At 35.1% G+C, this 13,777-nt stretch overlaps 1 protein-coding gene across 1 annotated transcript; it reads left to right on the top strand.

The window, feature by feature from the left end:
• Nucleotides 1-388: 388 nt before the first annotated feature.
• Nucleotides 389-4,173, top strand: LOC127076365 (uncharacterized). Its single transcript, XM_051017992.1, has 3 exons — nt 389-724; nt 2,992-3,088; nt 3,865-4,173. Exons 1-3 carry the CDS (start codon nt 493-495, stop codon nt 3,935-3,937), a joined length of 402 nt encoding a protein of 133 aa, XP_050873949.1. The 5' UTR covers nt 389-492; the 3' UTR covers nt 3,938-4,173.
• Nucleotides 4,174-13,777: the final 9,604 nt, after the last annotated feature.

Genomic DNA, 13,777 nt, shown 5'->3' with positions numbered 1-13,777 from the left:
ATTAAAATATAAGATTTTATCTAAAAAAAATGCAACACATAGGCTTCAAATGAATTCACACCTCATTTAAACTCAAAAAAACACATGTATCAATTATATTAACTTAGTTCATTTCCAATTCAATTGACCTGTATATTAACTTAGTTCATTGAAGTCTCAAATTCCATTAACCTGTGTCTAGTGCATACGCTAACCCGTCTGACTCGAATGCCACACATAAATTTTTACTTATTTAAATCATGAGTATTTTAAAAATTTATAGAGAAAGAGGGTTATTTTAATTGGAAAACATAGTAATTTAAAAAAAAAAACAAATTTTCCACTTGTAAAAAAATAAAATAATTACATAAATATGAAGAGTGAATAAGTATACCGGGTCGAATACTCCAACCCAAGTTTGACAACCGATCCACTTTCTCGTTCTTCTTCATCCCCAAGTGCATATACTACTACTAGGGTTTACCAAACACTCTGAACAAAACCAATAAGAAAATGGCATCGAAATCTCTTCTCAGAAATGGAGTTGCATTGTTGAATCGATTATCACTATCAAATTCAAAATCACTTCTGAATTCCAATCATCATCAACCTTACCTTTTCCCATCCCTCTCCAAGCTCCAGAATTTTCCTCAAAACGACGCCGAATCAGCGAAGAACCTTATTTCCTCCGAAGGATTTCTCTACCCATGTGGCCTCCCTTCTCTTCGCTTCTTCTTACCTAATGGTACCTTCTCTATCCTTGTTGAAAAAATGGGTATTTTTTGTTAGGTATAAAGTTTTGTTTTTTAGGAATGCTTGATGAAAAATGTGGGGAGATGATTCTCATGAGTTGAAATGCTTGTGAGGTGATTATTGCAACATTGAAATTTAAAGTTTTCTTTTTTGTTAGGTTTGAAGTTTTCTTTTGATTAAGTTTATTTCAAATGCAATTGATTGGTTAGACGCTAGATTGATTGTGATGCGAGTATTGTTGTGATTGGTGTTGTTTGGTGAGTGATGACAACTATTTTAAGTTTTTCATTGATTCACTAGGCTAATTACTGATAGTAATTTATTGGTTGTGTTATCAAAGTAAAATGTAATTAGTTTAATTTGGATGATTAGAAGCTTAAGCTTAAGTTAGATATATCCCTTTTTATGCTATCTCTTGAAATTTTGTTTACAAGATCAAACCACCGAGTAAGAAGAGTTAGTTCGGTTCTTTGTTAGTTCACTTTATTTATGCATTCAAGGCCATATTGATGAGAAGTGATAAGCTTATTTGGTGGTTTTGAGAGGGATTGGACATTGGAGTGATAAAGGAGGGAAGGCTGTTCAAAGCCATGTTTTCAATCGTGGGTCGTGGAAAGTAGGGTTTTTTTTCCTTCAAAATTCTGCTATGCTACTGTGCTATCACCTTTATTTGACCACACTTTATACGAAATAGCGTGTCGCAGAACCATAATGATTTGTTCAAATTCCGTTACGTTGTAGTGCCGCTATCATGGTTATCGAACTCATGAGTCAACAAGTAGACTCAGTCAAGTTTACGGGTACAGCTACTCCAATATAGTTGACTCGCAAACAAACTCGTTTTTGGACCAACTCGTGTTTCTGATGCCAATTCGTATTTTTTCTAAAGGGTTGGATATATCCCTATAGGAAGTGTAGTGGAGATGATGGTGTTCGTTGAATGTGTAGTAAGACTAGACAAGATAAGATTAGAAATGACAATATTAGAGTGTTGGGGTAATACCTGTAGTAGAATAAATGGTGGAAAATAGGCAATGTGGTTTGGGCTGTAGAGAGAAGACTTGTAGATTCTATTGTAAGAAGAGTAGATAGAGAGGAGTCAAGCGACTACAGGTAGTGGAGGACCTAGAAAAGCCATAAGAGAAACTATTAAGAAAGATCTCAAGGTTAACGAATTGGATAGAAACATGGTATTTGATAGAACATTATGGTGTAATTTGATCCATGTAGCCGATCCCACTTAATATATAATGCCTGGTTGTTGTTGTAGTAGTAGTATATCTCTCTCTTGTCCCTTCTCATCTCTTTGTGACGTATTATGTATAATGCAATCTAAAGCAGACATTTGTGTTGCAATGGGTGTCACAAGAAGAAATATGATTGGTCAGGTAAATACGGAAATATACGGCACATATGGAAGAAGCATCACAACTGTGAAGGAAGAAGAACAGAAGAAGTTAGGGTGCTATGTGAAGAGAGAAGAAACTGATGTTAGGGGCTTGTTTGTGACTGTAATAGTCTCTATTTAAACTCTCGAGTTTGACAACCTTGATTGTTGTAGTCACTAATTTACAAGTTACAAGACTTGTTTGAAGGAAAAAACTTGTGGACTTTATCATGCAGTTCTGCTGCATCAGAGTTTAGTTTCCTGCTTGACTATATAGTAGTAGAAAATATGAACATCAAAAGGGAATTCAGGGATGGAAAAAGATACCCGTCCCCAAATATATCTATGTAGGGAAATCACTTACTCTAAGAATAAGTTTTGTCAAAACTTATTTTCTTCGTAACTTTTTGCATAACACACACCACATCTAATAAATTCAGGCATTGAATATATCAATAATATTAGTGATATGATATTTTTATGTTGGTTATGCACACCTAATTTTAGACATTGACATAAAGTTGTCTGCTGAAGCCTGAAGTATTAATTTGTTTTTAAATTACATGAGTTTATTGATGTTGAGTTGACCTACTTACTAATAACATTCAAACCAACGGTGGTATGTAGATGAAATTCATTGCCCATAAAAGTTATTAAGTAGAGTATGGTTTGCAGTTTAACAAAATTTACACCTATAGTGACTGTATCTCTGTATATACTCAAATTGCTATCTGATTTGCCATGCTTTTACATTTCTATTACAAAGTGTATTCTCATACTAGCTTGAACATTAAATGATGTTTTATGAAATTATAAGCAATTTCCGTCCCTCTAGATTTTCTTTTTAGTTAGTCTTCATTCTTATTCTGCAGGGGACACTTCTTCAGACGAGCCAATGATTTTATTCCCAAAAAGGACATTTCAACCTAGCATTATCCGCAGAAAGAGGAATCATGGTTTTTTTGCTCGGTAAATCTCTCATCTTTTCATCCTGATGTATCCTTTAGTCCTGTATTTTATAAGTATAAATAAAATATATGTCTGTTTCTTTCAAAAAAAAGAGAAGAAAATTCCTTTTCTTCCACATGTATGTCAGTTTTTGTGAACTTTAAATTCCTGTGGAGATTATCACTATGCTTCAGGATACTCTGGCTACCCAAGATCAAATACACTTGTACAACGGATTTAAAAGAGATAGTCAATTAATGTCGGCACCTACTCCAATTTCGTTATACATTCTACTGCCCAGGTCTTTTGGTTTGGGGCATAGTTGAATAGATAACTTATCAATCATGAAAAATATTTGAAATCTTTTAATTGAACAAAAAGTAAGACCAGATTGTTTATTGGAAGTTGGAACACGATACCACATTTGAATATTGTTGCGCATGTCTCTAAACTATGGCTGCTTTGATTTTGGCATAGATTATACATTGATAATAAGGGTGTCTAGCATAATCTGGATTTTTTTTCCGAAACAGTTAGAGTGGATAAGTGGCAGACTATGACCAGGCAAAGTGTCAAACTTAGAGCATGATTTTATTAGACCCTAGGACTACTTGCTTCATTTTGTTACTTTTTCTACCCCTTGTCATTGACTGAACTGCTTTATAGTTAATATAAAATATTCTGGCATTTCCATTTGTGAATAAACGGGAAACAACTGGTAAATTTTCCATATTGCATATATGCAGATTCCCATTAGTAATCTTAACAATGACCTGATTTTTCTTTTGCTTGAGCAGGAAGGCAACCAAAGGTGGCAGAAAGGTAATTGCTCGAAGAGTAGCTAAGGGTCGGTTTAGGATTACAGCTTAGTGTCATTGACTTTTAAGTTAAAGATTCAACTTAGCACCTTAGTGCACTTCATGATAAGACTCAGTGGAACAGGGCGATACGGGGTGGGGGGTTTCTGAGTACAGTATTCTATAAACCATTTTCCTGGCAGCTATGTTATGAATCAGTTTCAATAATATGTAACCCTTACTGTTTTATGTTCAAGACAGCTTAAAGATTTAGGTGTGGTTGATTTATTAAATGTGAAGTTGATAGAATGAGATTTCTTATTTTAAGCCATGTCCATTGGCATTTTATATTAGTTAGGTTTATTAGAAGCAAAAGCTGGTTCATGCAAATTCTCATATTGAAGAAGGATGATGTGAATTAAACCTAGTACTCTTCATTTTTTTATCTGTCACAAGCACAATTCTTTTTTTTTGGAATAATAATAATCTTTATTGCCAAAAACAAAGAAGTACACGTCGATCCTCAGATCCAGACCCCAACCGACACGAATACAAACGATGACCACTAAAGGCTATTACAATACGCTGTCAATTTTCTATTCATTCTAAATCTATCCATAAGTATGTCATGAATATGTCGGCTTTGAAGCTCTTCCTTCCTCCCCTGTTGGAAACAAATCCTGTTTCTCACCCACCAAATGTGGTAAACCGTTTCAGCCAGCGCAGCTTTGAAAATACGCATTTTGTTGCCCTTCCCTTTAGCTTGTTGCCAAGCAGTATGCTCATTCCAATCAATATGGATATACTCCAGCCCAAGCCTATTGAGAGTCTCCTTCCAAATCTTCTTTGTGATCGCACACTCAAAGAATAAATGGCCTCTATTTTCCTGCATATTACAAAACAGACAATTCCCATCAGTATAAGTCCCGTGTCTCATCAATCTGTCTTTGGTTTGCAATCTGTCCTGATAGACCAGCCAAAGAGTAAAAACAGCCCTTGGTCTAGCCATGTTTATGTACATTAACCTCCTCCATTCAACTCTTGGCTTGTCCCCACGCAGATGCTGATACATTCTTCGAGTGCTATACATATCATTGGCCTGGAATTCAACCCAAATATCATTAGACATCAATTCAGCTTTATGTTTACAAATGGACTTCATTAACCATGAACTGTTGTTGTTGGGCTGGTATTCCTCCATCCCTCCATTCTTCAAGTAGTAACTATGCATCCATTTAACCCACATTTTATCCTTCTTCTCGCTCAAACTCCATAGAAGCTTGCCAATGGTGGCTTTATTCCATTCCCCTAAGGCTATGATGTTCCTTCCACCATTTGCAATCGAATCACAAACATGGTCCCATGCCACCGGCGCTCTTTTACTCTTCTCGTCATTTCCAGCCCAAATGAATCTTCTACACATGCTTTCAATGTGCCTAATGATCTTCTTGGGTAGGAGGAATAATTTCATCCAATAATTGGTTATAGCAAACAACACACTTTTCACCAACTGTAATTTACCTGCATACGACAAAAGACGGCTACACCAATGGTTAATTCTAACAGTCATTCTATCTAGCAGCCCTTGGCAATTGTTGATGGTGAGCTTTCTACTGTTCAGCGGCACTCCAAGATACTTGACTGGGAGCTGCCCCAAAGAGAATCCAGTTGCTTGCTGCAAGTTTTCTTTGGTAATGCCATCTACCCCTCCCACAAACAGCTTGCTTTTAGGAATGCTCATTTGCAAGCCAGTTGAGTTTGTGAATTTATCCACCACCTGCATAATAAGTTGTAGAGAACCAACATCCCCTCTCGCAAAGATCACAATATCATCAGCAAAACACATGTCAATAAGCTTCAATTTTTCACATTTTGGGTGAAAATTGAAGTTTGGATTATTATTCAAGTTTTGGAACATCCTATGAAGGTATTCCATCACCAGCACAAATAAGAGGGGGGAGATGGGATCTCCCTGTCTCAATCCCCTTTTTGCTTCCAGGATTTTTGAGGGACTCCCATTGATATTGAACCGATACGAAGTAGTGGTAACACATTCCATTACCCAAATCCTGAACATCTGAGGTATTCCCATCTCTTGCATAATCTGAGCTAAAGCATTCCATTCAACCGTATCATACGCCTTTTGGATATCCATCTGCACCATGCACCTCGGAGAAATGTTCTTTCTGTTATACCTCTAATCAGTTCTTGAGCCAAGATGATGTTGTCCTGTATGTGTCTACCTGGAACAAAAGCAGATTGTGATTCATCCACCAGCTTACTGATCACCTTACCCAGTCTAGTTGTTAGGATTTTTGATATTATCTTGTAAATTGTACTACAGCAAGCTATAGGCCTCATATCCTTCACAGTTTTAGCATCAGGATTTTTGGGGATAAGAGTTACCAAGGAGCAGTTGAAAACCTTCAGCATCTTTCCATTATGAAAAAATTCTTTAACTGCAGCTGTCACATCATTTTTCACAATTTGCCATGTAGCTGTGAAGAAGTAAGCGTTGAATCCATCCACCCCCGGTGCCTTATTCTGGCCTATGCTTTTCAGAGCATTCCACACTTCCCCTTCCTCAACAGGTCTTATCAGCTGACAAGCACTCTCTCTATCAAGAGTTTTACCGTTCCTTACTGTGGTAATATCGATACATCTCAGGTTCAGGGATTTAGTACCTACCAATTTGGCATAGAATTGCAGAACTTCTTCTTCTATATCTTCTGGTTTGCTTAGGCTACATCCATTTACAGACTCCATAGCATACATCCCCTTTTGCTTGTTTCTGTCCCTCACATATGCATGATAGAAAGCATTATTACCATCTCCTAGTTGTAGCCAATTCACCTTGGCTTTCTGCTTCAATATATTTTCCTCTGTTTGGTTCAAATGGATGAGGTTCTCAGTATACTGCTTCACTCTCTCAATACTTTGCACATTGAACAAGTTATTATGGATACCCACACAAGCACAATTCTATTAAAGGACTATCAACAATTATTACAGTTTTCAAATACACTACTCACATATCCCACTAAACAACATTAAATGACCCAAATGAATATCTATTCCTATAAATGTGATTGCATCTAACCATAGAAGGCATAATTTTATTTAGTTTTTGTCATAAACACGTCCGCTCACACGAAAGCAGTGATTAAGATGGACTAAACCAAAGCCACCATGTTTAAGAGGTTAGATACTCTATAATTTTTTATGCATGAGTGACTTAATATTTTTTCGTAAGTTTTCTTTTACATTAAACTAATCTTAATAAATTGTATTGTACTGATATTTCATATTTCTTAAGTTTAGAATTTATTGTATATCCTTTAATTCAGATAAAATATTTTATACCCCATAGCCTCTTGATTTATTTATACCTAATTTATGCCATTCTAATGTTATAGTTAGTGTTGTTGTTATATAATTTCTATTTACCTAATTTATGCCATTCTAATGGTATAGATACTATTGTTAGGGAATTTTTTACTCAAATAATTCATTTTTTTTATTTTTTTTAAAATAAATCATTTTTCAGATTAATTCACAAACTACTCCACTTTGAAGAGGCGGCGTTAGATGAATTGGCGTCTGCTATCTAAGTTAAAGAAGTCGTGTTAATTGGATTGACTTATGCACCTAATCTGTCAACCCAATTTGTGTGGTTTGACACCTATGTGTGTTGTATAATTTTTTGACCACTTAATCAATTAAGGATCTTAGTTTGATAAATAACTAATATATGAAGTTTATTGATATCAAACTAAAGCCTTTATTGAGATCAAATTAAAGTTTGCAAATTCAATATTTGTACAAACGATACATAAATGGTTATAACAATAATAATCTTATAAACTTTACTTTTGTAAATAATCTTAACATAGAGTCTGTATAGATATCAAAACAGTATTATAAAACATAAAGAATGCGTGACTCACACTAATCTAAGACATCCTTAGTGATGACAATCATATGAAAGACCTTATATGTCAAGTCTTTGATTAGTGAGTCTTTAGCTTAAAATCCATATGTATATATATATTCTAGTTTCAACAATTATAACTTATAAGTCAATGAACTTTTTAAAATTAATTGTTGAAACACTATATGACTGTCTTATAACAAAATATAACTTGAGTGATCTTTTAAACCTTTATATTGAACTCTAACCGAATGACATATACACTTACCTTCATTTATTTTGTATTATAATGCCTATTCAACAAATAAAATATCAGAGTCGAGTGTACTAATGATCTTCATTTTTATAGATCTCTGATTTGTGAGCACAAGCTCTTTTGTTTTTTATAATATTATTTCTCAACTAAAGGACTCGTCCCTGACTGAGGGACACACCGCTAATTTAAGGACGCTCTCCTATTTAAGGGACTCACCCCTAATTGAGGAATTCATTTAGAAGGAATGAAATGCTTAAATTATGGAGAAGGAGCTTAACCACTTCGCTCTTTGCAAGTCCTTGTGCTTGAGGACTGTGTAGTAATATATGTTGAGCACCTGCCCAAAGGTATAGGCATGACTTCCACCAACTAAATGGTCTGCCCTGATTGGAAAGCGAGACTGATGAGGCATATACAATCCATAACCATATATATGAAAGAAGTCATGGTAATGATTTCCAAAAAAAAGGTATGCTATCAACAAATTCCCTAGTCAAGGTGGAATGATTACTACTTCTTAGGATGGAAGAGAACATGAGTCACTATAAATACCTCATTCTTAGGGTGAAAGAAAATAATCTGATATTCACCCTCATGAATTTGCTCTAACATCACAAAAAAGTATCTTCAAAACATGACTCTTCACCCTCGTGAATTTGTCGTAACATTCAAAAAAAGGACTAAACTTTCTATTTATCCAACCAACCTAAAAGTACAACACATCTATATGTTTTATAACAAGTACCAAAACGTCTTGGCCAACTGATTTATTATGTCAATAAACTTTATTATAATAATATAATTCTTCAAAATTTTATATATATTTTAAAAATTGCTCCCACATAAAGTTTTAAAACACTGTTAAAAGTTTGATTACAATTACAACTAGTTGCAGCAATGGCTGATCACGTAAAGATGCTTAGTTTTTCCATTTCTTGAACTCTATCTCTCTTATGCTCTAACTCTATGGGCACAATCATAAAAGGCAATTAGCAATTGTAACGTCAATTCCACCAGAGGGGACTTTTGGTACAAATTTACATAATTTAGCTTCAACTTTATTTGATATGAAATGCCACCTTTTTTTAATTGTTTTTTAAGGTGGAAAAAGAAAAGAATTTTCCATCATAATACCCATAAATTTTACCGTAAGTGTCTGTCAAATCAGTTAATAAATAGAATAAGTACATTTTTTATTAAATTATAAATATATTAAATTAACCATGAGACACGCACACACATCTAAAGAACAAGGTTAAAACAAAAAAATACAAGTTGCAACAAGATTGTAGTGCAATCAATCTTTTTATATGGAATATTAGTCTATTTTTTCATTAATGTTAAAAGAAATATTTTAGATCTTAACAAAATTATTGATAAAATGAACAATTAATTTCTTAACTAATATGATATTTCCTTTTTTTCAATTTCTTCATGTGTTCTTCATCGCCTTCACCAATTTTTTCCTTAAAAAAAATCAAATCCAAAAAACTACAACAACGAAATTCGATCTTTAATGAAGCTCTGGAATTCTAAAAAAAACTAATCACAGGGAAACACTTAACTATAAATTTATGCATTTTAAATTCACCAGAAAAGAGATAATTTAAAACAGTTGAGTTCTTAAACAAAGCAACGGTTAAAAAACAACCAAAGAGATGGTAATGCAGATAGAGGAATAGGTGATGGTCAAAAACCTGACAAAAGTCATACTCAGTGTTTCAACTATCAGAAGTATGGTGACTACTCTAGTGATTATCCTAAAAAACAAAAGAATCAAGATAATGATGCAAAATTTGCAAATCATGAAGAAGAAGAGATGTTGTTGATGGTCATAACAAGAGATGAAGAAAGATTCTAGGACCAATGGTACTTAGACTCAAGATGCCCATCACACATGACTGGTAAGAAAGATTGGTTTGTCAACATGAAACCCTCAATGAAGAACATGGTAAAATTTGCAAATGACAATAATCTAGCAGCTGAAGGTATTAGTGATGTTATGATTATGAGAAAAAATGGCAAGAGGTCAGTAATTTCCAATGTATTGTATATACTAGGCATGAAAAGTAATTTGCTCAGCATAAGACACTTGGTAAAAAAGAACTATAAAGTATTGATAAAAGATAAGATGGTGAGAGTTCTCGACTCAGGTGGAAAGTTAATCTTGAAGGCACCTATGTCTCAGAGTAGAACCTTCAGGATTGAACTTAATGTGATGGAGCATAAGTGCCTTGCAACTGCAGCTAGCATGGATGAATGGATATGACACTATAGACTTGGTCAACTCAACTTCAAAGACATCAGGGATCTGAAGAGAAGAAATATGGTTTTAGGGTTATCCGAAATTGACATTCCAAATTAACTATGTGAGAAATGTGTGCAGACAAAGTAGCACAAGAACAACTTTAGCAAGGATGCAGGAAGCAAGTCGAAGGCAATTCTTGAAGTCATATACTCTGATGTGTGTGGTCCTATCCAGGTTGATTAGAGGTAATAAATAATTTGTCACATTCATAGATGGTTTCAGTAGAAAAATATGGACTTACTTGATCAAGAAAAAAAGGTGAATTAATCGAGGTATTTGCCAAGTTTAAATCTATGGCCGAAAGACAAAGTGGTCGAAATCTTAAGACTCTGAGGACTGATGGTGGTGGAGAATATGTTTTGAAAGATTTCGACATGTTATGTGAGAAAGAAGGGATTGCGCATGAGGTAGTTCTACCCTACACTCCACAACAGAATGGAACTGCAGAAAGGAAGAATAAAACCATCATGAATATGGTGCGAAGTATGTTGAAAGACAAGCATATATCCAAAGAATTATGGGGAGAAGTTGTGTCGACAACAACATATATTTTGAGCAAATGTCCGATGAATAAGCTAGATGGAATCACACCAGAAGAATGTTGGTCTGGTGTCAAGCCTAGCTTGGGTCATCTGAACGTATTTAGATATATAGCACATAGACATGTGCTGGATCAGTTGAGAAGAAAATATGATGAAAAGTCGAGTCAGATGATCCTAATACGGTATCATTCGACTGGAGGTTACAAGTTGTTCGACCTTGTGAACAAGCAAGTCGTGATAAAAAAAGACATGATCATAGATGAGTTTAAGGAATGAGATTGGACTGAAAATGTAAAGAAGGATCCAGTGAGAATCTCATGTGAAGAACCAACAAGTGAAATCGAAAGATAAGTTCGATAAGAAGAAGTCAGAGTTCAAGCAAGCACAAACAGATGTCAAAGGACAAGATACATGCCTACAAGGTTGCAAGAATGTATGATTACATCAGATGATGTGGTCCATGATGAAGGTGATTTGGTACGCGATGTTTTATATGCAGATGTTGAACCAGTCAATACAACTGAAATATTGAAGGATTCAAAGTGGGTGAAAGCAATGAACGAGGAACTGGAGTCCATAGAAGTTAACAAAACTTGGTCACTTGTCGAATTGCCTCAAGGCAAGAAGGTAATCAATGTGAAGTGGGTATATAAGGTGAGGTTGAATCCCAAAGGTGAAGTAACTCGGCACAAGGCAAGGCTTGTGGCGAAAGGATTTCTTCATAAGAAAGGAATAGACTTCGATGAAGTTTTTACACCTGTTGCTAGGATCAAAATAATACGGTTGGTTGTTGGTCTAGCAAGCATGAACAACTGACGCATATGTCAGATGGATGTGAAATATGAATTCTTGAATGACCCCTTAGATGAAAAAGTTTATATTGTACAACCAGTTGGGTTTGTGAAACATGGCGAAGAAAGCAAGATATACAGGCTGCATAAAGCCCTATATGGACTTAAGCAAACTCCAAGAGCTTGGAATAAGAAGATAGACAATTTCCTAAGGGAGAAGGAATTTGTGAAGTGTACAACTAAGCATGAAGTATATGTAATAAGAAGCAATAATGAGTTGCTTATACTATGTGTCTATGTCGATGACCTGTTGATAACAGGAAGTTGCAAGAAGGAGATCCAAGATTTCAAACATGACCTAAATGAGGAGTTTGAAATGTCAGACTTTAGAAATCTCTCATATTTCCTTGGTATCGAATTCTACAATATTAGTATAGGCTTGGTGATGCACCAAAGAAGATATGCATGAAAAATACTCAAGAGATTTGAAATACAAGATTGCAACCCAACTTCGACTCCAACTGAGCCTAGATTGCAACTGTCGAAAGACACAGATGAAGATGATGTCAATCCAATGCAGTATAGAAGACTCATTGGATAACTTCGATACCTTTGCCACATAAGGCCTGAGCTAGCATACAATTTAAGCATGGTGAGTAGATTCATGCAGAAGCCAAAGGTATCATACCTAACCGCAACGAAGAGGATTTTAAGGCATATGAAAGGAACTTTCGACTATGAAATTTTGTTTCCTGCAGTTGATGAAGGAAAAGAATGCAAGCTAGTGGGATACACCGACTCAAGTTGGTGTAATGATGATGAGGATAGAAAATCCACAACTGGTTATGTGTTTAAGCTAAGTGGTGCACCAGTTGCTTGGAGTTCAAGAAAGAAACCAGTAATGACATTATCTTCGTGTGAAGCAAAGTACATAGCTGCTTCTCTTTATGCATGTCAAGCAACTTGGATGGCAAATTTTGTCAAAGAGATTAAAGGGAAGAATCATGGAGCGATTACTATGAAGATCGAAAACACGTCTGCTATCAATCTGGCAAAGAATCTGATAGTGCATGGACGAAGTAAGCACATCGAAATGAGGTTCCATTATCTTTGAGAGAAAGTAGCAGAAGTGAAGCTGAACTTGGAACGCTGCAAAACTGAGAATCAAATTGCAGACGTCATGACGAAAGAAGTGCATGTCGAAATATTCAAGAAGTTAAGATCTATGATGAGTGTCAATAACTTAGACACAATGAATTAGGTGGTGTATTGAGAATGTAATTCATGGTGTCGAAGCATGTTATTGTCAAAACACCTAGGTGTCGAAATATCTAGGTTTCGAAGTGTTGATGAGCTAACCTCAACATGGATTTTTACTTAGGCCCAATTTTGTAGTGTTAGTGGAATTAGGTATTTTGGGCTTTGCTTGAGAAGCAAGCAAACCCAACTTTATAAATATGGAATAACCCTTATTAATTATAATATAACAGAAGCGCACTTGCACAGTTGAATAAGAATTCTCAGTTTGAGAGCAGAGAGTTACTCTGCAGAAATTTCTTCTTCTTCTTCTTCCTTATTCGAAAATCCTAATCTGCCCTTCTTCCCCAATTCAATTTTGTTTCTTTCCATTACCATTATGCACCGAAATCTTGCAACCAAGATTGGTTGATTCACTCGACTGAAGAGTGAAGAACAAAAGGAGTAATCAATCAGAAATATTGATTCTTGTTCATCAAGGTTCGGTTTGAAATTCTCCATAGATTTTGGTGAATTTCTTGAAGGAAAATTGGTGAATTTCCAACACAAATTAAAGACACCTATCATCATGGGAGAATCCAGACAATATATGATATGGCTAAACATTAAAGAAATGTAACAAAATTATATTGAAAACAAGAAATCATATTATTTAATGTAATACATTTATAATAATAACGGCCTACCAAATATGAGAGATTATCAAATATGTGGGAGAGAGAAATTTAAGAGGCGTTGACGGTGTTTCAAAAATCAGAGCGGACCTATCGGTTAATACCGGGAACCGATGAGTCATCAATCTGATTTGATTGTTGGATCGAGTAAACT

The sequence above is a fragment of the Lathyrus oleraceus genome, chromosome 4 (assembly GCF_024323335.1).
Source record: "Lathyrus oleraceus cultivar Zhongwan6 chromosome 4, CAAS_Psat_ZW6_1.0, whole genome shotgun sequence".
Taxonomy (NCBI): Eukaryota; Viridiplantae; Streptophyta; class Magnoliopsida; order Fabales; family Fabaceae; genus Lathyrus; species Lathyrus oleraceus.
The sequence above is the reverse complement of the archived record's forward strand: the minus strand, read 5'-3'. Positions and strand labels throughout refer to the sequence as shown.

Excerpts from the sequence above, each read along its gene's own strand:
- LOC127076365 (XM_051017992.1), top strand. The coding sequence starts at position 493 with ATGGCATCGAAATCTCTTCTCAGAAATGGAGTTGCATTGTTGAATCGA. Across the intron at positions 725-2,991 it reads TCGCTTCTTCTTACCTAATG|GGGACACTTCTTCAGACGAG; the intron begins GTACCTTCTCTA and ends CTTATTCTGCAG. Across the intron at positions 3,089-3,864 it reads AATCATGGTTTTTTTGCTCG|GAAGGCAACCAAAGGTGGCA; the intron begins GTAAATCTCTCA and ends TTGCTTGAGCAG.